Source organism: Cottoperca gobio, chromosome 17 (genome assembly GCF_900634415.1).
Source record: "Cottoperca gobio chromosome 17, fCotGob3.1, whole genome shotgun sequence".
Lineage (NCBI taxonomy): Eukaryota > Metazoa > Chordata > Actinopteri > Perciformes > Bovichtidae > Cottoperca > Cottoperca gobio.
This window is the reverse complement of record NC_041371.1, coordinates 12973191-12996685: the sequence shown is the minus strand read 5'-3', so window position 1 is coordinate 12996685 and position 23495 is coordinate 12973191. Positions and strand designations below refer to the sequence as shown.

The 23495-nt window shown below is 41.3% G+C and overlaps 2 protein-coding genes across 2 annotated transcripts; both read right to left on the bottom strand.

Moving 5' to 3' along the window:
- Positions 1 to 3643: 3643 nt before the first annotated feature.
- On the bottom strand, positions 3644 to 14763 carry acsl3b (acyl-CoA synthetase long chain family member 3b). The gene is made up of 15 exons (XM_029453745.1): positions 14523 to 14763; positions 11688 to 12183; positions 10601 to 10778; positions 10388 to 10497; positions 10077 to 10215; positions 9146 to 9296; positions 8823 to 8946; positions 8520 to 8591; positions 8224 to 8363; positions 7728 to 7900; positions 7534 to 7608; positions 7263 to 7454; positions 7066 to 7180; positions 6772 to 6929; positions 3644 to 6548 (listed from the first exon to the last, which is right to left on the bottom strand). Exons 2-15 carry the CDS (start codon positions 12036 to 12038, stop codon positions 6391 to 6393), a joined length of 2136 nt encoding a protein of 711 aa, XP_029309605.1. The 5' UTR covers positions 12039 to 12183; positions 14523 to 14763; the 3' UTR covers positions 3644 to 6390.
- A 4772-nt stretch (positions 14764 to 19535) lies between these two features.
- Positions 19536 to 21053, bottom strand: LOC115022346 (E3 ubiquitin-protein ligase RNF186-like). Its single transcript, XM_029453316.1, is given in 1 exon segment — positions 19536 to 21053. A coding segment is annotated over 1 exon segment (582 nt). The 5' UTR covers positions 20118 to 21053.
- Positions 21054 to 23495: the final 2442 nt, after the last annotated feature.

Below are 23495 nucleotides of genomic sequence, written 5' to 3'. Positions count from 1 at the left end.
CTTGAATAAATCCTTTTCAATTGTTTGAGATATTTTTTGTGGACATTTTGTGCCTTTATTAGATTAGATGTTGGGGAGATGACAGGAAAAGAGGCAAGAGAATGATTTGGACAAAGACAAAGCCTTAGCCCATGATTCGCCATCACACACTGCCAGGGGGTCCGTGAAAGGTTTTTGTATTCATTCATTTAAATGACCTTTTATTTTTACAAAAGGCTTTATAGTTCAACTAATAATATTTATAATTGAATATATCACTTTCTAATCTAATCTATACCTCTTAGAATCTGCAAATATGTCTAATATCTTTCTTCTAATATCTTTCTGAAACATTTCTCTTGTGTTTTTCTTCACATAACTAAGACTATAGCACTATTTTCTCTCTTTCCTAAACTTATCTTCAGTCTCAGTTCCTTTTACCGCTCTGCTTCCTACTAAACCTGTCAACCTCCATTTTGCTCATTATCATCACCCTCCTGAATTTTCTTTACCTCTGTACATCTTAATGGCTGCAAGTGTTCACCTTGATGTTCTGACTCCTCCCCCCTACTGTGCATGAGAGCACATGTGCACAGATTATGTTAGTGTCTATGGTAAGAGATGCAGCGTGACTCACTGGCTGACGTCATCAGAGGCAGAGGCAGGATGTGTTTTTTTTATGAAGGAATCTTGTCAATGAAAAGAGCGGATTGAGAAAACTGAATAAGCCCAGTAATAATGCAAATATCCGTAGCAAGAATGATACAAATGATCGTACTAATTGGGTGCGTGTAACAGCCTCATGTTACTGTGGTGGTCTTCAATGTTCATTAGAGTCAGTCACCTCTCCTGTCCTCCTCTGCATGACTACCTGGCCATTGTCTGAATGTGAGGCTGCAGGGAAGTGTGTGTTTCTGCAAATGTGTAAGGATATTGGTCACATAACAGCTCAGATACTGATAGATATAGATACTGTATATTTGTTATCATACCCAAAACTCAATATGTCCAATTATTATTAATATTATTATGCCCACATGTTAACTCTGCAGTTGTCTCTGCAGTGTGGCACACCCAGCAAGATTGTTTTTATGTGAGATTTAAATATGCTCTTTCTCATGCGAATGCTGTTCTATTTTTGTCTCTCCCTCCTTTTCTTCACAGTTCATCCTCTCATCTTTCCATTATGTTCAGTCTCATTCATCCACCCTCCCCTCCCCTCCCCTCCCCTCCTCTCCTCTCCTCTCCTCCACTTTGCTTGTTTTCCAACCTCCTTCTCTGCTTTGTCCCTCCCACCATCCCTCCTCTCCCCCTTTTCTTCTCTGGTGCTTCATCTCTGCGGTCTCTTGTCTCTCCCTCCACCACTCCCCGTCAGCGGTGCGATGATGCTGTCCTGGCCGCCCCCCAAACCGCTTGCCCCTTCGCTCCTCCACCCACACACTTCCCTCCCTCCTGATGCTATAAATACCCAGCATCGGTGAGTCATCGCCCAGACATATCGGTTGCCTCTCCCTCTGCCTCTCCCTCTCCATCCTTACCCCCCCCCCCCCCCCCTCTCTCTGCTCAAGCTCATTGCCAGACCTCACACATTTTCCCACCTCCACTTTGGCCATCACATCATGATGACCTAGCTCAGCTAAGTCAGGGCGTGTGCCTGGCATGGTGCAGCCAGTGTTACTGAGGGCTGCCAAAGGTCAGCTTGACACTAAACAACACAATCAGCAGGAGTGCGCACAATACGGCAAACACAGCCAACCAAAAAAGTAGAGCATCACATTCACCAACTTTTAATAAGGTGACGTAGCTCTCCTTAACTGCCCCCTAGGTAGCTTCAGAGTAACATAAAACATGTTTCTGTATCTGTTCCTTTACTGTATTTCAACACAACATGCTTGGTATATTTGGATGCCTTTGAATATGGACTACAAATTAAATAGGGGAATTGTGTTAAAAATACGGAAATACATGTTAGGGAGGTACTTTATATACAAACGTGGCATTTTTTAAAAGAAGAGGCAGCAGAAAGAGAAAGAGGGAAGCTCACCTTTTCCTATCCACACTTCTAATCAAGCCTATCCCTAATGTAGCTTAGTGTGTGTTACACATCATTTAAACTGTCCAGTGTCATATCTCACTCCCAGTCCTCACTGTACCACCATCTCTCAGCCCAGTAATTACTCTCTCAGTTTTCTCCAGCTACCACCCACCTCTCCAGAGTTATGAGGCAGCGCCGGTTCAGCTCCACTCATGCTTGGGTAAACTCCAATATGGCTTATTGGCTCACACCGGAGTGTGCGCATAAAGCACAAACCCAGATAAAAGTTTTTGCGCACTTCTGAGTCATAAGTAGACAGGAAGAGGGAGCAAGCAAGGCGCGAGAGGGAGACGGGGGGGGGGGGGGGGGGGAGAGAGAGAGAGAGAGAGAGAGAGTAGGAGACAGAAAAAAGTTGAAAATAACGTGTCAAAAAGCAAAGAGAAGACCATCACAGAAACACACACACACGCACAAACACACACACACAATGGAAGATGTCCTTCACAGTTTCTGGTTGCCTGGTGCTGTTGTTGTTGTCTTTGTGGTAGAGACACACTGTGTGTATGTGTCTGCGTCAGTCAGTGGGCTAATGAAGGAAGCATTATGCCTCTGACGCACTCTCCAGTCCCATAGGGTTGGATGGAGGGAATAGAGAGGAGAGGAGGAGTCAGAATAATCACTCATCTCTCTGTGGTTTTAGAGCTACCGTTTTATTTCAAATGAAATGCAAAAGCAGCACAGACAGAACCATCGTGCAGGACTTTAAGGACCCTTTAAGGTTCAGATTGCTTTTACGTGAGAGGTTTGTTGTTGTCAATCTTTTCCTTCTCGAATACATAAATACATTTTTAATAAAACATCTCATAGCCTCAAACCTCAAAAGCAGATTCCAGTCCATTAATCAGTCACCTGACAACGTTATGTTTAACATTCTTCTCTTTTTAAAGCTTCTCAGATGTGAATACTTGCTAGTTATTTTAGTTTCTATAAGTAAACTGATCAGTGAAATCAAGTAACTTAAATATGTGAACTTGGGTTCTGGGAAACTGTGATGATTTCACTATAATCGGACATTTTATAGTCCAAATGATTAATCTAATTGAGAAAAATAATAAAAAGGATGATTCAATAATGAGAATAATATTTAGTTGCAGTTCTAGTGCTGATACCAAACACTGACACAAGACCAGGGTCTAATATCCAAGATAAATGGATCATCTTTATCCTGAGAAAATGCAAAAATAACTCTTATTCAGATGCATCTGACTGCAGGAGACATGGACATGTGTACGCAGAAAGGCGCATGGAGCCAAGCTTCTTCATTTAATACATCAAATGTTTTACAGGTGTGGAGCAGAGCTCTCCATGTTGTGAGTCTGACTGAAAAATCCTTTGTTTACCAACTCTGATTGAAGGCCGACTCCTAGGAATGCATGTTCCATTTGCGTTGGCGTACCACACAAGTCTTTCACAAACCACATTCACTCAAACACACATGCACGGACACACACTGGTCGTCGTTGCCATAGAAACTCTGGTTTCAGGATGATTCTAATCAAGCTGCTGATCGTATCAGTCACATGTTGTACGTCGCACATTGCATTCAGGAGTTGAACACACACACGCCAGTAATTACAACACAAACCTTTTTATTTATTACATAATTTTCAAGGCCAAATTACAAATAAATAAGGAAGGAGACACTTGCAAATAGCCTGGCTCGCAGGGTCACTTAACCACACAAATCAACAAAGTGACCCCCAAAAACTGGTCAGTAATAAAGATAATTAAATATAACAGGAGATTTTAAACCTGTACAATTATTGGTAGTTTGAATGTACTAGAATCATTGATCCCCCTCCCCTCTCAACCTATTTACAAAGCAAGTGAAAACAACAACAGGAGTGGTCTTTGCACCGCCCCACCGTCTTTGCCTTGCCGTTAGTTATAGATGTAGTAGGACACAGCAATGTGTGCTATCGACAAAACGTGGGAAGTGCTTCACATTCTTAAGACCCCTGAAGACAGCTCATGTGTGTCAGAAGGCAACTAGCCGCCTCCAGCCAGGCAGAGGAAAAGCAGCAAACAGCACAGTAAGCTACCGACTTTCCACTAAAATGTCGAGAGAACTGTTCTACAAAACAGGGAGGAATGACTTCCCCCCCCTCATCATGATAGTACTGTCAATTGTTTTATTACATGCTAAAATAACCTTTTTACGTAGCGCTAGCAGACATCTGATAAGAGTAGTTAGAGTACCTGACTGTACCTTTAATAACACTAAATGTCTTTAGTACAAGCAAAGCCAGATCTGCGTTACAAGGAGGGCAGCTGTGCGAAAGATGTCACTCTTACGACGAACCACTGACCAAACACTATTTAATCTTCTGCCCATAAATGTGAAGAGAAGAAAGAAAGACTGAAGCAAGGTTGTCACATGTACTTATGCTTTTCAGATCATATCCCCAGCAATCTGAATGACTCAGAAAACTACAGTAATTAATGCATAAAGTATGTTACACATGAGTTCAAACAAATGGCAGTTGACCCTTTTCATATAAATTGTACATACAGTGTCATATACATAAACCAATTTGAAGATACTATGAGGTCTGGTGAGTTTATGCTTCATACTTACAATTGAATAAGGAGTGTATTGATAAGGAATCTCTTCAGTTGTCCGACTGGAGCGCGATCCTCTCGTTTCTCTTTTAAATATATATTCAGGTGCTTTGGTACAGTTGCACACTTTTCATTATGTGGTTTCTACAATGCCCAATATTAAATTTCACTTTACAGTCTTAATAAAGAATATTACATTGTTTAGCACAGTACGTTCACATGGGCTACATCTAGAGTTCCCCGTCAGTGTCTCTCTACCGTCCTCTTCTTTATTCCTATGCTTGTGCTCTTACAGGTCTTCCAATACGAGTAACAGACCTTAACATTCATACACTACCGAGGGGCTGCTCTATGTGCGTTTATTTCCTTCCTACACACTTGTTTAAAATTTGTGTATAAATATTGCACATTCATTTTGTATTTCATATTCATGAGTAAAAACAGACAAACTGTAACTAGACCTATGGCAAAAAAAAAAGGATAACATGTACAGTTGTGCCAAAAAAAGTAACCGGGAGAGAAACCAATGAAAGGCTAACTAATGTAACTTTTTTTTCTACGCCGGGCAAAGTTCCCCTTGAGAACTAAGAGCATTGGTCATGACTGGAGGAATACGTGGCAGGGCTACGGTATGATCAGTGAACCAACAAAATATCTATTATGACACTGGTTGGGGGGCATCCAGGGGCTGATTAAATTAATCTGTGGGCAAAGAGAAGTGATGGAAAAAGTCCCAATGGATGCCTTTAACAATTGATGTTTGACCCTACTGCAAAGGCCGACAGCAGAAGGGAGACTGGATGCTTCTACTTGTCAAGTCAGTAAACACACACACACTCAAATGTACAAACTTTGGGACACACTCAGAAGAAGGGAAGGAAAAGACAAAAAAAACCCAAAACAACAACTTAAACAAAGCTCATTGAAGTACTTCGTGTAAACAAATTGGCAATAAAAAAAAACAGGAGGAGAAATAAAGACACTCAGAATATTATAACCATAAAAGGTAAGAAAAAAGTAATAAAATGCTCAATCTCTCATGGCTTTGCAACACCGATTCCTCCCACACAAAACAATGATCATCAAATGGGGTTCAAAGCTGACAAACCGAACATGAAGGAAACATAGCGACACCTAAAAAATATATAATAAAAAATAAAAAAAATCATTAAAAAGTTAATAGAGATCCCTGCATTGATTCCAACCTGAAAGTTACTTAAAGCCCAGGAGGGATCCCTCTATCAGGCTCGTGCTCCCCCATGTCCCTGCCAGGTATCTGCACTACAAGTCCACGACCATGCTGAATTGGTGGAAGGCTCCAGAGAGCAAGGGAGGAAGAGACGCAACAGAGAGGACGCGCTGACATTGATCCAGATATACGTCTAGCCTGACATTTATTTCCCTCCGAGTCATACGGACGTCCTACTTCATGTCCGGCCTTGGTTGTCATAGAAACTCAAAGGGGGAACAGTGAGTGCGTCGCGCCAGCTGGTTCAAGTGTCTTTTGGTCTTGACAGGGAGCATTACGCTGGATTCAAGAGTTCTTCCTCTCTTTTGATCGAAGCTGGTCGCAGGGAAGCCGAGGAGGAGATACACGAGACGCTTTGTGTGTCTGTAATAATGTGTGTGTGTGTTTGTTACCTATATCTAAAGTATAACTGCTCTCCAAGTATTCCTGGTAGTGGCTTCTGAGCTCCTTGTGTATGTGTGCAAGTATACATGTGTATGCGTTGTTTGTAGTGTGTTTGCATATGTTATTTTCCTCCGTACATTCTCTCAATGTCTTCCTGGTAGTGTGTTTTGATCTCCTTGCGTTTCAGTTTGAATGCGTCAGTCACCAACCCGGTCTCAGGAGTCCAGGGCTCCGCGCTCAGACGGATCTTCATCGGGATCTCGAACCGCTCCATTTTTGCTGGTTTGAGGAGAGCAGAACCACAAGTCAGATGGCGACAGATACAGTGTGACACTAGTGCAAGTCTGGCACGAGGCAGTCACCATCACACCCAATCTGAACTGTCAAAGTTATGCCAGAGAGTAACACCACTTTGGTTTTGTTGAGAAAGGCTTTGATCCGACATTTTGTCTGAGTGCATACGCAGATTGAATATAAGCGAAGAAGACGGAAAGGCTCCTACCTGCGAGGGCAGCTTCAGTAATGATGCGGAGGACCTCTTTCTCCATCTGGGAGTTATTGCACATCTCCTCCCATGTGCCCCTCACCTGCATCTGCTCCGCCAGCGTCATCAGCTGCTTGTGGTTAGGCACCACAAAGCTGATCACATACGACTGGTCACTGAAAAATAAAGTGAAAAAAAACAAGTTTAGTTTTTTCACAGACAGAAAATGAGAAAAGACACGGGCTGAAATGTTGGTGTACTTGTTGAGGAACTTGACGTTTGGAAGAAAACAGAGTTAGCGCAGGATTCTACCTGTTAGCATAGGCACAGATGTTGTCTATGAGTGAGCAGTTCTTCAAAACCGCCTCCACTTTTCCCAGAGAGACGTACTCGCCTGCCTGCAATTTCACCAGGTCCTTCTTACGGTCTGTTGGAAGAGAACGCACTTCACAATCCTAATACATGTGACACTTGTACGACACACATGCACCACTTTGTGGATTTCTTACCAATAATCTTTAGGCATCCATCGGGGTGAACCTCTCCAATGTCTCCTGTACAGAACCATCTCTGGCCGCTCTCATCCACAAAAAAGTCCTGACAGTTCCTGGTTTTATTTTTGTAGTAGCCCATCGTTACATTGGGACCGCCAATCAAAATTTCCCCCCGTGGGTTGGGCTTGTCTGTGCTGTAGTAACCACCTGGAGGAGCACAAACCTGATTAGAATATCAATGTGTTTGTTTCCTTCTCTAAAGTTGGGTGGTTGCCATTTGACTCACCCTCCTCCCAGTCCTTCAGTGTGATTTCTGAACAAACCAATGGAGCACCAACTCGTCCTGTGCTGTAGTCCCACACTGAAGAAAAAAACACCGGCAAAAAAAGACTCCTGGTAAATGTAGGTAATGACTACAAATACAGTTCTTTATGTTTGTAATTTCCTAAAAAGGGTTTGACATGAAATGCACTCCCTTACTCTCACTGATGGTGCCAGCTCCACAGGTCTCCGTCAGGCCGTAGCCCTGCCCCACAGGGCAGCACAGGCAGATGTTCATGAAGCGCTGTGTCGCAGCTGAGAGAGGAGCTCCGCCAGAAAGCAGAACCCGCATGTTCCCTCCCAAGAGCGCACGCACCCGTTTGAACACCAGACTGAATGGGAGGAGGCGGGTGAAAACAAAAATACACAGCATGGAGATGAAGAGTGACAACAACAACAACAACAACTCTAACAAAGACTGCCATTCAGATAAGTATACACTACTATATTAACAAGTTAATGAACCTACAAGCATCCAGATATTGACTTATACTAAGGAATGCTCTCTGCAAACACAATATCAGAATCAATATTATGCAATGATTCACTTTATTCCATAACCCTCAGTACTGACAGGAACTCACACTCGCTTTCGATGAGCCATGCCAGAGGTTAAGGTTTGCTCACGTACCACAGGAACATAATATGTTTTTACCTGTCACAGAGAGGCGTGCTGTAGCCCTTGGAGATCTGCTCCATCTTGTAGTTGTAAGCCAGCACAAAGAGCGTCCTCTGGAGTTTGCTCATCTCCTCCACTTTGGTCATGACATTCTTGTAGATTCGATCCATGATCTCCTACGCACATCCGGCGAGAAAACTCTCAGTTATAAGTCTATAGTCTGTGGACGTTATTTGTTATTGACTTTATTTAATAGTCTGACTGTATGATAAATAATGTCAGAGGCAATATTACTAATAAAACAGTTTTTGCCGTAATAAAAACAGACTTACTGGTACAGCAGCCATGAGAGTAGGTTTCAGCACACTGGTGTCCCCTTTACTGCCCTTCTTTATCTTTGTAGACTGTGAAAATGAAGCAATCGGTCAATACTCAGTGACCTGCTGACTGTCACTGATGTAGGGAGGTGCCTGACCACACAGAGATTTTTAAAAATTATCATCAGCATCTAGCATCTCTGCAGGAGGTACAGTGGACTTAGTAATATATGTGAACGTTGACTGCAACAAATACATGATGGCCACAAGGTGTGTGTGTGTGTGTGTGTGTGTGTGTGTGTGCTTTTACACTCTGACCTGGTCAGCTAGAGTCTGAGGGGAGGAGTATCCGATGCGACAGCCGTGAGAGATGCACACAAGTTCAGCGCTGAGTTCTAAAACGTGCGCCAGCGGCAGGTAGCCAATATAGGTGTCTGATTCACTGCCGGCACAGAAATAACCGCAGGTTAATTTCCACAATAGACACAGAAGAGAACATAGTGAGATGGTGGAAACTGAGTATGTGGTGAGAGATGTGATCGGGTTAGTATTTCAGACGCAGTAAAGAGAGGAAGAGGAGAATGAGATGTTTTAGAGAGTTGCAGAACACAGGGGGAAAAAAAGAAAAAATATTGGCATACTTGAGGTTAGGGATTCGCTCAGCCATGCCAGTAATGCCAGCAATGATGTTGCCATGGGAGACCATGACACCCTTGGGGATGCCTGTGGAGCCGCTGGTGTACATGATGACCGCAATGTCCAAGGTCTCCGGCTGGCTGCGGTCTACTGCTACTGCAGAGACAGACAAGCAGAGGGGTGATGGTTAGAGAAGAAATGGATCACACACCATAACAAACATTATTAGTTGGAATAATAAGTGATTATGAAGAAATGTCCGCTCACTAAAATACAGAACGGTGCTGTGAAAACAACTGAGTGCTATGAAAGTGTCTGAATATGTTTTGTATGGTTGCAAATAAGTGTTTTAAATCATCAATTAAGCTATTGATCATTTTCTCAATGAAAAGTTTAGTATTTAAAATGTAAAAAGATCGCTATGCTTGTTTTGCTTGAACAACCATTCAAAAGCCAAATATATTTAATTTCCAATGATATAAAGATTATATTAAAAAAAAGAAGCAGCAAATCCTTATGAGAGTATTTGGAAAGAATTCTTGTTTTCTTTGTGGTTGTGAATTTTGGCTGCAATTATTTTAGAAAAAGTGAGAATTTCACATGTTTATTGTGTGTTCCAAGATTGGATAATATTCCATGTTTGTTTTCTTCATGACATACTGTAGGAGGGAAATCATTAAAATGGCTCAACTAATTGTTTTAGGACAAACATTATTTATGTTTCTCATTTTCCGGAAAAGTCGCCCAATGTCATCGTGGCATTGGGCGTATGACAAGTGGTGATTTGACCTCTTAATGAGTCTGTCATGCGCAGCACATTACTCCAATTACTCATCAGGGTGTTGGCTTTGTATTAAGCTTCCATCAGTGCACTTCCATTTATTCCCCCTAAAGATTAGAAAAAAACCTTTTTAATCACAATGTACAAATACTCACAATTGTCGGGCTTGGATCCCATCTCCGTCACAGCGTCCATGCTGTAAACCGTGATGCCTCTGGGGAGGTTTGGCCAGCTTGTGGGTTTACTGTCAACTACAATGATGTACTGCAGCCTCGGCACGTCACACAGTATGGCCTGGGATGTGGATGTAGGAAGGAGGAGAAGGGAAAAATCTATTTGTATTTATGCAAATAGACCTGATGATACACACAATAAACAACCTGTAATGTTCAGTTCATTTAAATACATTTTAATACACAGCCTTGTTTAACATGACTGAGACAGAGGATGACAGCGAAGCGGGTACCTTGAGACGGCTCTGAAGCAGGACTTTGCTTGTGATGATGTGCGTGATCTCCGTCTCGTTCAGGCCATGGGCGATGGCCGTGGGTCCAAGAGTGGCATAGAGGGTCACAACTGTCAAATTAAAAATCCAGTTAAGTTTGTCAGTCATCTCGAGTGCTTTACTGTAGGCCCAAGATCGTCTGAACGCACATATATTTGTCTTTCTGTCACTCACGTGGGAAATTGTACATGAAACAGGCTTGTGCCGCCACGATCCACTCTGCTCTGGTCTCGCAGAAGATGGCGATTCTACACTGGGGCCTCTGGCCAAGCGCTGCCAGACCGCTGCCAAAACACTTTGCTGCCTGGTAGGTTTCCCCGTACGACAGCCAGTTATAATTCCCTAGGATTACCTAAAAACACATCATGCAAAGGAAATATGCAATATTCAGGATTATTTCCACGTATTTCACCAAACAACATGAAAACAGATGTGTGTACATACATTTTACAGGCCTGCGTAGCTTCACAGCATCTTTTTCAGGAGCCGTTTTAGTCAATATGACAAATATGAAGAGATTGCTTAAATAACTTTTTAGGAACCTTACGCATTGATGGAAATAATATGAGCACTATTCACAAAATCATATCACTAAATTCTCAGAAATCATCTTGTCCAAAGACAGTTTTAACTTTGCCCTATACAACTTGTTTTGTTTATTACAACAAAGACTGAAGTTAATTGTTGTGTTTAATCTTCATTTCATTTCATTCAAAAGTATTATTCTCCCTCCTTACGCACATCGACTGCATACTCAGTTGTAGATTTTAAATGTTTGGTTTTTAGCGTAAATCTTTTTCAAGATCAATTTTCCACAGTTCAAAGTGGCAAAGAGGATAAATTAACCAAGATCATTTTATTTTTCACAAATCACAAAATTAATACCGACACTGTTGAATCTAAAAAGAGGTCTGATGCTTTTACCAGACATCATCCTTCATGTGCAGTCAGTTAGCGCCATCTAGAGGGCGTTTGCAGTCATGCAGGTGTTAATGAGGAGGCTCTCAGCTGCCACCCACATTCCTCACACTGTGCACAGTGGCAGACTGCGCTGACAACCTTACAGACATAAGTGAACTTCCTGTAATCCCACAGATTCTCCTAAAGCACATACAGCTCTAAACCTACATATGATGAGCGGTACCACCCACTGACTTGACTATCTTTTCTCCTGACAACAAACCAAACATTCAAAAAGAATAATGAAGGTGATACCCAATCACGTGCGCAAGAGTAACAGGAACAGGTCAGTGTCTTTCACCTTCTTGAAGACCTTGCCGTTAGGCTGGAGCTCATCCTCCTCACTGAGCACCTCCCTGGTGCCCAGACAGTCTCTTTGTGGAAACCGGATCGCAGCGTATTCAAACATTTTGTCCAGGGTGTCCACCTTGGGGTGCATCCATGCCACCAGCTTCTCCTGGCTGTTGATGGCCCTGTAAGGCCCTAACGGGAGTCCACTAACTGAGCGTGACTTGATCCGGCGAGCCCGTTCCAAGTTTGTGCCGGCTCCGGAGAAGAAGTACCAGGGTATGAAGGTGATGACAGAGTAGACCCACACAACAGAGCGGAAGACCTGCAGCAGCAGGGGGTTCATATCCTCCTTCAACTTCATTTTTGAGGATGAAGTCTGTGCTGGAGATAAATTAAACCAGACAAGCAATGGGGCACTGCACACGTCACTGCGCTTTACAAATTATGACTTGCTGCTGTGGCTGAAGGTTGCAGGCAGTCGTTCTTTTTTGCAGTAAATTCTAGCACTGCAACAGAGAAGCACAACAGGACATTTTTGAAGTACAGTCTAGTAGACAAGATTTATCAGCACATTTGGGAAATTTGAGCAGCAGAAAATGTCTGCTACTGTCTCCTAGTAAATAAATCCTTTTGCCTGAGGACCATCTCTGCCTATTCTTAGGCCGTTTCCGAGGCACTATCAATTTCACCAATTACGCTGGCTCGGATCCAAGCCTTACAGAGAAAACATACGACACTTAAAATCATCAAGATTGATAATAGTGCTAAAAATGATTAGTTAATAAACAGAAGATGAATCTCCATTGCCTCTAATTCTCACAAATGATGCACAGTCTCAATGCGTCCACACTAGATTGGAACTGATACCACCACGGGGTATAATGTTTGCAAATGCAGCATTATAGCATGTGTTAAACTTGTTACTATACTCATTTGTTTGGCAATACCACAACAACCTTTGGATCAACTCTGATCGTCTCCCGGAGCACAGCTATTCCTGGTGCATCCTTAAGGCCAGAGTGTAATTGCCAGTGTAGCCCTGTAGCCACAGAGCCGGAGCATGCTAAAACTACTGGCAGTGACTCATTCTGCAGAATGAGAGGTTCAGAGGTCACATGTGAGGTTAGCAAAACCTGGCCGGCTAATATAACAGTACTGAGTAAAATCTAACACTAACCGATGTAGTGGGCAGCGCCGGGCCTTATGCAAACACAAGCTACAAGAGGCAACCAAAATAGTGCTAAGTAATTCTACATGTTAACGGCACATTCAAGAACATTTAAGGAAGCTCTTATTTAAATAAACAAATAGTTTTCCTTCTAACATGCTTCACTTCTGCTAAACTGAGACAGAAATGTTACTTCAGTTAAAGTGTAAATCCTCAGTGAGTGTCAGACTAGACTGCCCAATGATTGTCACCTGCACCGCACCACAGTCTTGTGCTCCAGTAAGGACTGTGACACTATGGCCAGGATAATATTTCGCTGCAGGATCCAATCTGTTCCTACACAATAGATCATTGTCTCTCACTGTACAGAGTTCATTATGAATTCAAAGCAGCAGGTTTATGTGTTAAGTGTGTCCACGTGGGGGTTGAGGTGTGTGCTCCAAACTTCCTCATGACTTCTAACCTTATAAACAAACAATAATTTCAAAGGAGTACATTGGTACATATATTATCAAACTGTATATTAATATAGTATTTCTAGGTAAAGGAAGCCAATTCAGTTTTATTCTGTATATTTAGTGAAGGGTTTTATGAAAAAACAGGTGAACGTTGAACACGTCTCACCTGTTTTGCAGCAACTCACATACCACATCCAACTGACAACATTCTATTGTATGCAATTGTACAGAGCAAACGCACAAAGCACATATATGCAGGTTTGACATGTCACAAAACTGACTTTAGGCCTACATGCATATTGGGATTAAACAAACACACACATACACAGATGCATACAAGTTTAGCACGTAAAGTACTCAGTGTTCAACAATGAAGAAAACAGAGTTTCTGCCAACATACTTGACACTAGAGATAAACACCACAAATTAAGAAAATATTTCTGCTGTACAGTTTACAGCCTAACTATCCATAATGATTTTATCCAGCTATAATTTAATACAAAACCCAAGAAAGCATCAGGACAACAGGATGATGTTAAATTATAAACCCTTTCCCTCTAGGATTAAAATCTTGTGATCATTTCAGGCAACTTTCTCCATCTCATCATTGCATTAGATAATGCGTCACCTTTTAATTTACCATCTGAATATTATTCTTATTAGTATTAACGCTTTTTAATATTCATGTATCTGTGTTGTTCCTATGTGAAGCACTAGATACGATGTGGTCGATAATGTTTTGATGTGTGTCCTTACGTTATATAATATCACAACACATTGCTGTTACGACAACTTGCACATGATTTTAGATATTATTTGTGATGTTATCAAAGCCGGGCAAGGAGATAATTTTCATTCTAATGAGCTAGATATCAGGACATGTTTCACTCCGCAGTGTGCGTCTCTGAAGCTACAAGGCTAGCGACGCAGCATCAAGATTAGCAGCTAGCTAGTAGCTCAAAGACGCGCTAGCAGCTAGCAAAGCGGGGTAGCTAACAGTTAGCCCTTCAGCTAACCACTGCAGCTGTTGTTAGCCCGCTGCTGATGTAGCAAAACCAGTCTATTTCTCAAAATTCAGTAAAGATTCAAAAGGGAGCACACACCTCGTATTGTACACAAATGTATTGCCCATTAAAAGCTATTTTAAGCAAACCAGTTGCTAACAATCAGTCCCTCTCATCAACATCTGCAAAGCGTTCACACAGTAATACATTCTCACCTCTTTTCTCAGCCGCTATGTCTGAGTCGCAGCAGGATTGGATCAAGTCTCTTTATCGTTGTAACCCAAGCTCTGACATTATATTTGTATCATCTACTATCAGGGTGTGTTTGGTTATAAATTACAACTGCTAGTCTGTTATTATTACGAATGTCAAATTAAGTGAAATTGTAAATTTGAGCATCACCGGGCCAGTTCTACCAGCCCGGAAGCTATGGAATGACGTAGGACATTTCTCTGTCAGCGATTGGAGCACTGGAGGTGGCGCGTGCTTGGGGCAGCGGGGACGTCAGTGAGGTTACTAGCGTTCACAACTGTCTGGACCGTTAGTCGTCGGTACAATGTGACCCGGGTTAGACCCGGCTCACTAAATATGTAAACATTATGTGTGTTTCATCTGTCTAGACTGCAGTTTCTGTGAACACTCACCAGCGGATTCTCCCACGCGCGGCTTCTGTATTAAACAGGGTATGAAAGTGTTATTAGAGCAAAACCAAAACCACTGAAACTCAACTTTCCTCTATTTGTGAACGAGTATATTCTTAAATAGAACCACTTGAATCTAAAGAAAGGGGAACCCAATTGTTAAAACAAAATAAAATGCGACCAATAAATAGTTGTGTTTCGAATAGGCCAGATAGGTTTATAGCAGTGGCTCACAGGTGCAATAAGAAAATAAATAAAATAAAACTAACATTATCATCAGAATGTAAAAAGTTAACAGTATTGACATCATGTCAAAGACTGTACAGGTATGTATTGTGTTGCAGAGATAATATCTCTTATCTACTGAAAGTAGCATGCTTACTAACTAGCCCCGGCCTTCCTATCTTTTAATACCACTTGTTTATTCTAGAGGCGATAGAGATTAACTGTCTGACATCAGTACAGAGAAGTAGAGCTGCCCTGACTGGTGTGGGGGGACTACAAAAAAAATGAAGTAAATGTATTTTTTATGCAACCAACACACATGATACTGGCATGATAATATTTTCTCACTCCCTTCTGTAAGAGGTCGCCCCAAAATCCAATATAATCCACATTTTATCCAAGACATTCATTCACACTGTAGGCTATAGGCCTACTTATTGAATTATTGAATTATTGAATTATTATTGATGGTATTCAAATTCCGCTGGACAATGACTAATTTTGGAAGCATTTCTTCTCTGTGTTAGTAATACGTTGCTATTGCAAAATTAATTTTCAGAAGTTGGTAAAGCTAATGTACATTTTCCTCATCTTTTTTCAGTAATACTACAAACTCTAGCTTTTAGCGTTTGCAATTGCTTTTGCATTGGTAACACCTGTAGATAGATAGATAGATAGATAGATAGATAGATAGATAGACAGACAGACAGACAGACAGACAGACAGATAGATAGATATTTTATTTGTCCCGAGGGAAATACAGGTCTGTATTGAAAAGACATAGAGATGCTTTATCATAATTAAACATTTTAATAACTGCTGTGGGTAGTATCACTTGTCTTTAACAATAGTAACTGATTCAGGGGGAAGAAAGAGATGTCTACAATGCCTGTCAGTTGTTTGTGAAAGTTCTTCTGGAGAAGTTTTGAGTAACAATGTGGTAATAGTTTCCCCTTCCTCCCAGTTGTCTGTCTCACCACTATTTTTGGCTTGTAGGTCTTTGTACTTCTCCCTCAGCGTGTCCCTTCTGGACTTGTATCTTTTTCAGTGCAATTCCATCCTCTCATTTGTAAAAGTCAGTACAGGATGACGTGGGAGAAGAGAGCGATCCAGATGAGAGAGAAGGGTGTGGATCAGATAGAACAAGAGGAGCTCCCAGTGAGGAAGCTGCTTGAGGACAATCCTTCAACCATTTCAACCTCTACCCGTAAAGTTATTAAGATTTAATTGAATCCCCCTAAACCAAAAACCCAATCCACAGATTGATAAAAAACTGTTTCTATCTTTACTGCAATCATCTGACAAGCACCATCCCTGATGGAGCCATCTGCAACAAAGTGTTGATTAGTCATACTCTTGCTGTTGAAAATCAATATAGTTTGGTCCCATGACAGTAACTGGTGGTGGTTTGAAAAAAGATTTCATTGGGCAGAATGCACCAATGACTGCCTATCTTCACCCACCCAGGGCATGTGGGTCACTGTACATTGTTGTGTTTCCGCCATTGTGATAAAAAGCTAATTTTATTGGATTCATTCCTTTTTTGAGTGCCCATAACTCTACTTTATAACTGAATTACAACTGGAAGCAGACATTTATATATTTCTTATATAGAACTCATCATTTTATCATGGAAACTGTATATGGTTCATATTTTCCTTTGCTGTATTCTCACAGTTATACACCAGATGGAGTCGGTGTACATTTCTTTCATGAAGGCTTTGCACTTCACTTTATAATGCTATTTGTTTCAACTTGACAGAGAGAAGATCCAACAGTTGAAGACAGATGAAAGTCTTCTTTAACATCTGAAGAGCGACATAATGAAAGTTACATGGCAAGGTAAGTCATGTTTGACACTTTGACCCTCGACATTGATCCCTTCTCACTGGTCTTTTGAGTGTTTGCATGCCTGTTAGGCCATATGTCTGTGCAGTCATATTCGTGCACACAAACACAAAAGTTCATGCCTTTTTCTTCTCATAAACACACGCCATTCACTCAAGCATGTGATCACATGGCGAGCTAGAGTGCGTACAGAGTGGTGATAATCGCTCTCCTCAGGCTATGTCTGAGGTCATCTTGATGGGACACAAACCATCAGAGGGCAGATGTTATGAGCAAAAGGAACACTTTCATCTCCTCTGTGAAATCCGTGTGTCCAATCTGATAATGACACAAGGACACACTTTGCTCACACTTAAAGGCAAGAAACAGGAAGAAAATAAATGTATCCTGGAACTGTCTGTCTCTGGGTGACCCTGTCTTCTCTTGACAGCATGCACATTGGCTAATGGCTTTTCCTATAGGCTCCACTTATGACAACCATTGACCAGTGTCATGTGGCTTGTTCGGGCATTCACTTAATGATCTCAAAGAGTCTTTCATATACTATAAAGACCAACATTAGAAGCCATAAATGAAATGTCAATGCTTTTACATTCCAATCTTTTAAAGTAAAACAACTAAACAAATAACTTTTGAGCCCCTGGTTGATTATGAAGACCCTTGACGTCCAGTTGGATTTATAGAGAAAAAGGGGGGGGGGGGGGGGTTCACGTGGGGATTAGAGAACAAAAGGATCCTTCTCTGTCATCAAAGAGGATCTGCTCCAAACTCATCCCCTGCTCTGTGGCGACAGCTTTTTATTTTTCGGGAGAGGGAGTGACGGATGGAGGGAGGGTGGGCTATAGTTTGATGGTAGGGGATGCAGATTTCAAAGTAATCTTTAACTTTAAGCCCTGCAGTCTCTGTGAAATGAAGCCCTCTGCCCCAGACTCAGTGTTGCCTATGGCTCCCAGTGGAAACCTGCCACCCCTCCTTTTTTTCTCAAGCTTTTGTCACGGTGGCATTTAAGTGGCATTACTCACCGACTGGATGACCAAGTGAAGGAGTTCCTTTGAGAAACCTGAAAGAGATGGATTTTAACTCCTGAGACCAGTGTCGCCTCTTAAAACAACACTAAGTGGAGATAAATACCCACTGTGTTTTTGTGATTCAGCTAAACTAAATGGAGACATCTTCTTGAATCATAACTCATTTAATAATAACCCAAACCTAGTGAATTGTCAGCAGGGTTAGTCCAATTATGATTTTTTTAAATGTAGGAAATGATAGGTGAGAGGAGAATGAGTTTGTGGCCTAATCTATACAAAACAAATCCACAGAAATTAAAATAATCATTATTTTTATCACAGATTTCCCTGAAACCCGAGACCTTTGAGAGTGATCTGGGTGTGGACCAAGTCGTTAGTGAAGTTGATATGTTCTTGCCGTTTATATGACTGGGAAAGCAAACTTAAGCCCCTCATATGATTTAAGACCCTTAGGAGGTCATCTGCACCTCTATTGTCTCACTACTTTACAACACTACTTATTTTGGCCCCCTACCCCAAAGTTATTTCTCTCATCTTGTGAAGACTCATGTCCCCTCAGGGTCATTGGCCTGGGATCCCCTGCTGACCTGGTCCACCACGGGGAGTCAGTGTAATCACACAGAGGTGGTTATGAGGTAAGCAGGTTCTGTCATTGGCACAATAGGTCATTTTGTTAGTAATGGTGGCACAATAAGATTATAATAAATCAGTCACATACCAACAGTTTGACACATTCATACAGTACACATGCTTGCACAATATCTTCCCAGCGCCTTATGAAGTCAGGTGTGTAAATCATTTCAATGCAGGAAAACAAGTGTGAGGGGGGAGGAGGGGAGGATATCGCTGTAATGAGCAATCTCCCTATTATTCAAGTCAGTTTCTGCTAATGTTTCCATTAGCAAGACAAGTCAAAGTGCTCTTTCAGTGATTTTAAGCCTTCAGTGTAAGCATTTGTCATGACACAACACATGTACACATGATCACAGTTGCATTTCACTCAAACGAGCAATAATAATTTAAGGCTGAAGTGCATTTCCTTCAAAGGGAGTGAAAATGAAGAAAGGGGCATTCTGTAAGAAAAGCAAACAATATGTGAAGGCAGTGAAGCTTCAAACATATAGTAATCCAAACGTAATGTTTTAATAGAGTAGATAATCTAAAGGTTTTGCTTGAGCCATAATCCTCCTACAACCTTCAATTTAGGTCAAAATAGGCCTTTTTTCCCAAAGCAGGCATTTGGAGTCATAGTACAAAAAGCTCAAATGTTACTAATGACACAAACAATGTTCTGTTCTGTTCATGTGTCCTGGTAAGTCATGACAGTGAGCAAGCATGTACAATACCACTGAAACCAAAGCAAGTCACAAACACTGACTAAGACATCTATATAAGGACGTCTAAGCACAAGAAAATAAACAAACAGATTCCTCTTTAATTATACTGACCTGGCTAAGCTTGTGTATCCAACTCTGCAGCCAGAGGATCACATTGTATTAGAAGTGAGTGAACTGAACTGGCTTGCTTCAGTTTCGGGTCGGTACTTCAACATACACATTAACCAAGTGAGGATGAGCGAGAACGGGGCGAGGACACTGGCAACAAACAAACAGATAGGGCTGAGGGGCCACGAACTGTGGTTGAAGTTATGCACAAAGATGAGGCCCAGAAATAAGAGCACCACCATGGACAAGAAAGAGAAGATGGTGCACATGCAGCCGGTCATGAACGCAACTTGTTTGGAAGTCTGACAGCTGGCGTTGCTCTCTTGGGAGGAGGCTGAATAGACGACTGAACATGTCTGGACGTCTATGTTTGATGAGTCCACGGTCTCGTGCTTTTTTAGCGGCAGCGATTAAGTCAACGCGGTGTTGTCGGGGAGGTTGCGAGCCCAGTATTCCGGCACCGGAGTTCGGTGGCGACACACGGGGCAGCTGATTCTCCATCCTCGACTCTCCCGGGAGTGCAGAGCGTCTAGGTACTCGTGGCAGAAGGTGTGGGAACAGCCCAGCAGTTTGGGTGTGTGGCGGTCCAGGTCGTATTCCTCGCTGGGGAACGAGTCGGTCATGTCAGGCAGAGCTGAGCCACACTCGCCTCATGCAATGACCGCCTCCGCCATGTTCCGTATAACTGGGTTACAGACACGGCTCTAATTCACTACAATAAAGTTACATAATTGATCAAGACCATACTGTGGAATATTTCCTGATGAGAAAATGCCCGGATGGCAATAAAACATTGTCAAGTGAGATCATTATCTCTCTTAGTTCCCGGTCTGAGTCAGTCTCGTCAGCTGTCGTGGATTCATCCGGTTGTTATGCAAACACAGACTTGCTGCGTAACCGGCCCGGGGCGCAACCCGTGGACAGGGACAGACTGTGGGCTTCATCACGATCACATTACCAGAACTTAACCCAGTTTACGGCAAAATCTTCCTGGCGATAGACTTGTTCAAATTGATTTTCCAATCTGGTCTGTGTCACCTGTTTGATTTGTCACAAGTGTGGGTCATGTGTATTAGGTGGATTTAATAGCCCCATTTAACTTTATAATTAGAATATAGTGCCTGCAGCGACAGTAAACAGCACCGTTTTTTTTGTCCCTTTGCCTTTTCAGCACCACATGCAGTGGACAGCGCCGAGCAGGGCGATTAGCAGTGACACCCTGAGCTGCAGCTATATAGCATTGCAGATATCAGTCTGTGTTTGAGGTGCTGTCCTTCTTTGATTCGTGCTTAACTTTAAAAGATGCAGAACAGGCATTGGCACATGGTCTTTCCCTCTCATGCTATGAGGCCTCATTTCCCTTTACTTCTAATAACCACTCTATGACCCGTTAAAACGCAATTCTACATCTACAAAGGCTATCTGACCAGCACACACAGACGGAATCTTTCAAGATTCAGGCAAAAATGTAGGCACATTATTTGTCCCTGTTGCCAAGGCAAGCCTTTGCTCAGATACAGCACATGTTAGACGCAACTGTTTAATGTCCATACACGTTTTGATAACATCTGCATCATCCAAACCATAAATAGACCACTTTGAAATATTCTTGTGAAAGCAGAAATAATCTTAAATTGGAACCTCCTGCTGTAAAGTCAATCCATTGAGGGGATGAAGTCGTGGACAAGTAGTGTGACACCTTTCCTCTTGATTGTATTAAAACCTCGTCTGCTGAACAGAAAGTTTATCGTACATGATAGCACAAAGAGAGATATTCATGAAGTGAAGTAATCGGTCTTTAAAAAAGTTCACGATGGTAGTTAGATAAATAAAATGAGGTTGGTGGGTTTCATGGTGTCAGACAGACTACATGCAGTATTAGCTGAAGAATGTCTCTCCTTGAACATGTGCCCTCTTGTGGCTTAATGTATGCATGCATCTTTTTAACTGATAGTATTGGGCTGGGTAGTAGCATATTGTGTCTAACTGGATTAAAGTCACATTTCACACAATTACATGCAATTAATGACATTTTATTTAGTTACAGTTATTTATAACAGTAATCCGATTAAAGATGCTTTTAAAGGTACTTGTTACATTTGGCCTCCTTTAGGAAGGTGAAAAGAGAGTGACAGGACATAATTATCGTCAATGTTTATTGTTGTTTTACTCTACCAATATGTACATTTCATAAGTCAAATAATTCACAAGTAATGAAATACATGTTGAATAAATTCAGTGCAACGTTTAATACTGTGAAAACGTGTCAAGAGGTATTTGACACACATCTTTTGTTTTATAATGTTTTTTATACTATGTTTTTCTTACATATATTTAAAAAACTAAATGTGTGATCCCTGAAAATATGTACTTGACTAATGGCAAACATTTTCAGCAAAGGACTGGATACATCTGTGATTCATATGTTGTGATTTAAAAGCAAAAGAAATGTGCATAATACATGTCCATTTTCACATCACCTATCATACAGTCATACAGTTGCAAACTTACCCTTTAAATAATATTGTACTGGAGATGTCAAACATCTCAAATATATTATTGCTTTTTGTCAGAATGCATCCATTTTTTGCGGAAGTGTGAAATCCACTTCAAGGTGTTGTCACAACACCAGATACAATGTCTTTTCACACACGCACACACACGCAGACACACATGCTGAAGTAAAGGTGTAGTGTATACAAATCTTACAGGAGGTAACGCTGAACATACAGTTCATCATGGGACGATTAGCTCACTATTTTCAATCCTTACCAAACTATTAAAGTAACCCTACATGCCCATAGGCTGTATGGTTAACAAATGCTCTGCTTCTCTTTTTCTTTTCTCTCTCTCACCTGGGTGCACCTTGTGGCTCTTTGTTATGATAACTGCACTCAGTTTGACTTCCCACTGAAATGTCGTGGGCCATATGTATTTGATAAGATCAAACACATGAGAAAAACAGTGGCTCTTTTGGAGATACCTTGTAACAGTAACATCCCTAGGATAGTAATCACAAAGTGGATTTCCTTATTCTGAAGATCCAACGTTTTCTGAGATGCTTATCTAAATGTCGGCCTGGCCATTCTTCTAATCTGTTTCTCCTGCTTCACACAATGTCCGCTCTGTAGTCTTTGTGATGCAAAGCTCTTTTGAATTGTCACTGAACTGCTGCAGGCTAATAAAGACAAAACATCAAACATAACTGATGATATATCACAAACAATAAAACTAACATCAGATGCAGTCCAATTCATTTTAAAGGGCATTATAGGCACACTTCCTGGTTACTTCTATGCAGTGTTAACATAAGACATAGTGTGTTGCATTATATTAGAATTTAATACATAAAGAAATACAGAAATCATCTTGTATGGCATTTACACAACAATAATAAATGAAGAATCTGCTTAATGAAGGCAGAATACATTGTATTCAACAAATACAGTGTAAGTCCGCTGCTTTATTTAAAATGTGTCTGCATAACATGTGGCCAAGAAAAAATGTACAGTACACTATTTTCAAATCTGTGTTTAAAATATTGTAAAGAAGAATTGGCAGAAGTAATCGTGCTCTATTATAAAGCCTCAACTATAATTAGACCTCTGTGGTCGACTGCAGTACAGAAACAGACAATATAGCACATTATTTAAAATTCCCTAACAGCAGTGACATGATTCTCTGAAGACCAATAAAGATTAAGCACACGCTGTTTTACAGCTGGCTGTTATTTTAACATACTAAAACCTCTATAAAAATCCAATGAATAATGCAAATTAGGGTTATCAACTTAAGGTATCTGTCAATCTGCTTGTGACAGTAAACTAGAGCTGTACTGTATGTGCCACAGCAACAGTGTGTCTTTTACATGAAGGAATGCATGACTGACTATTTTAATTATGAGAAGAATTGAAGCTTCTTAGTTTAGAAGTTTATTCCCTCTAGTTTATGGTCAGATAATCACTGTGATGATCTGATTCTCTCTATCTATTTTTGATCTG

Bases quoted from the DNA above. Each gene is read 5' to 3' on its own strand.
- acsl3b (XM_029453745.1), bottom strand. From the start codon at position 12,038: ATGAAGTTGAAGGAGGATATGAACCCCCTGCTGCTGCAGGTCTTCCGC. The intron at 10,216-10,387 runs GTACCCGCTTCG...TCCACATCCCAG, and splicing joins TGCTTCAGAGCCGTCTCAAG to GCCATACTGTGTGACGTGCC. The intron at 8,364-8,519 runs GTAAGTCTGTTT...GGATGTGCGTAG, and splicing joins CTCTCATGGCTGCTGTACCA to GAGATCATGGATCGAATCTA.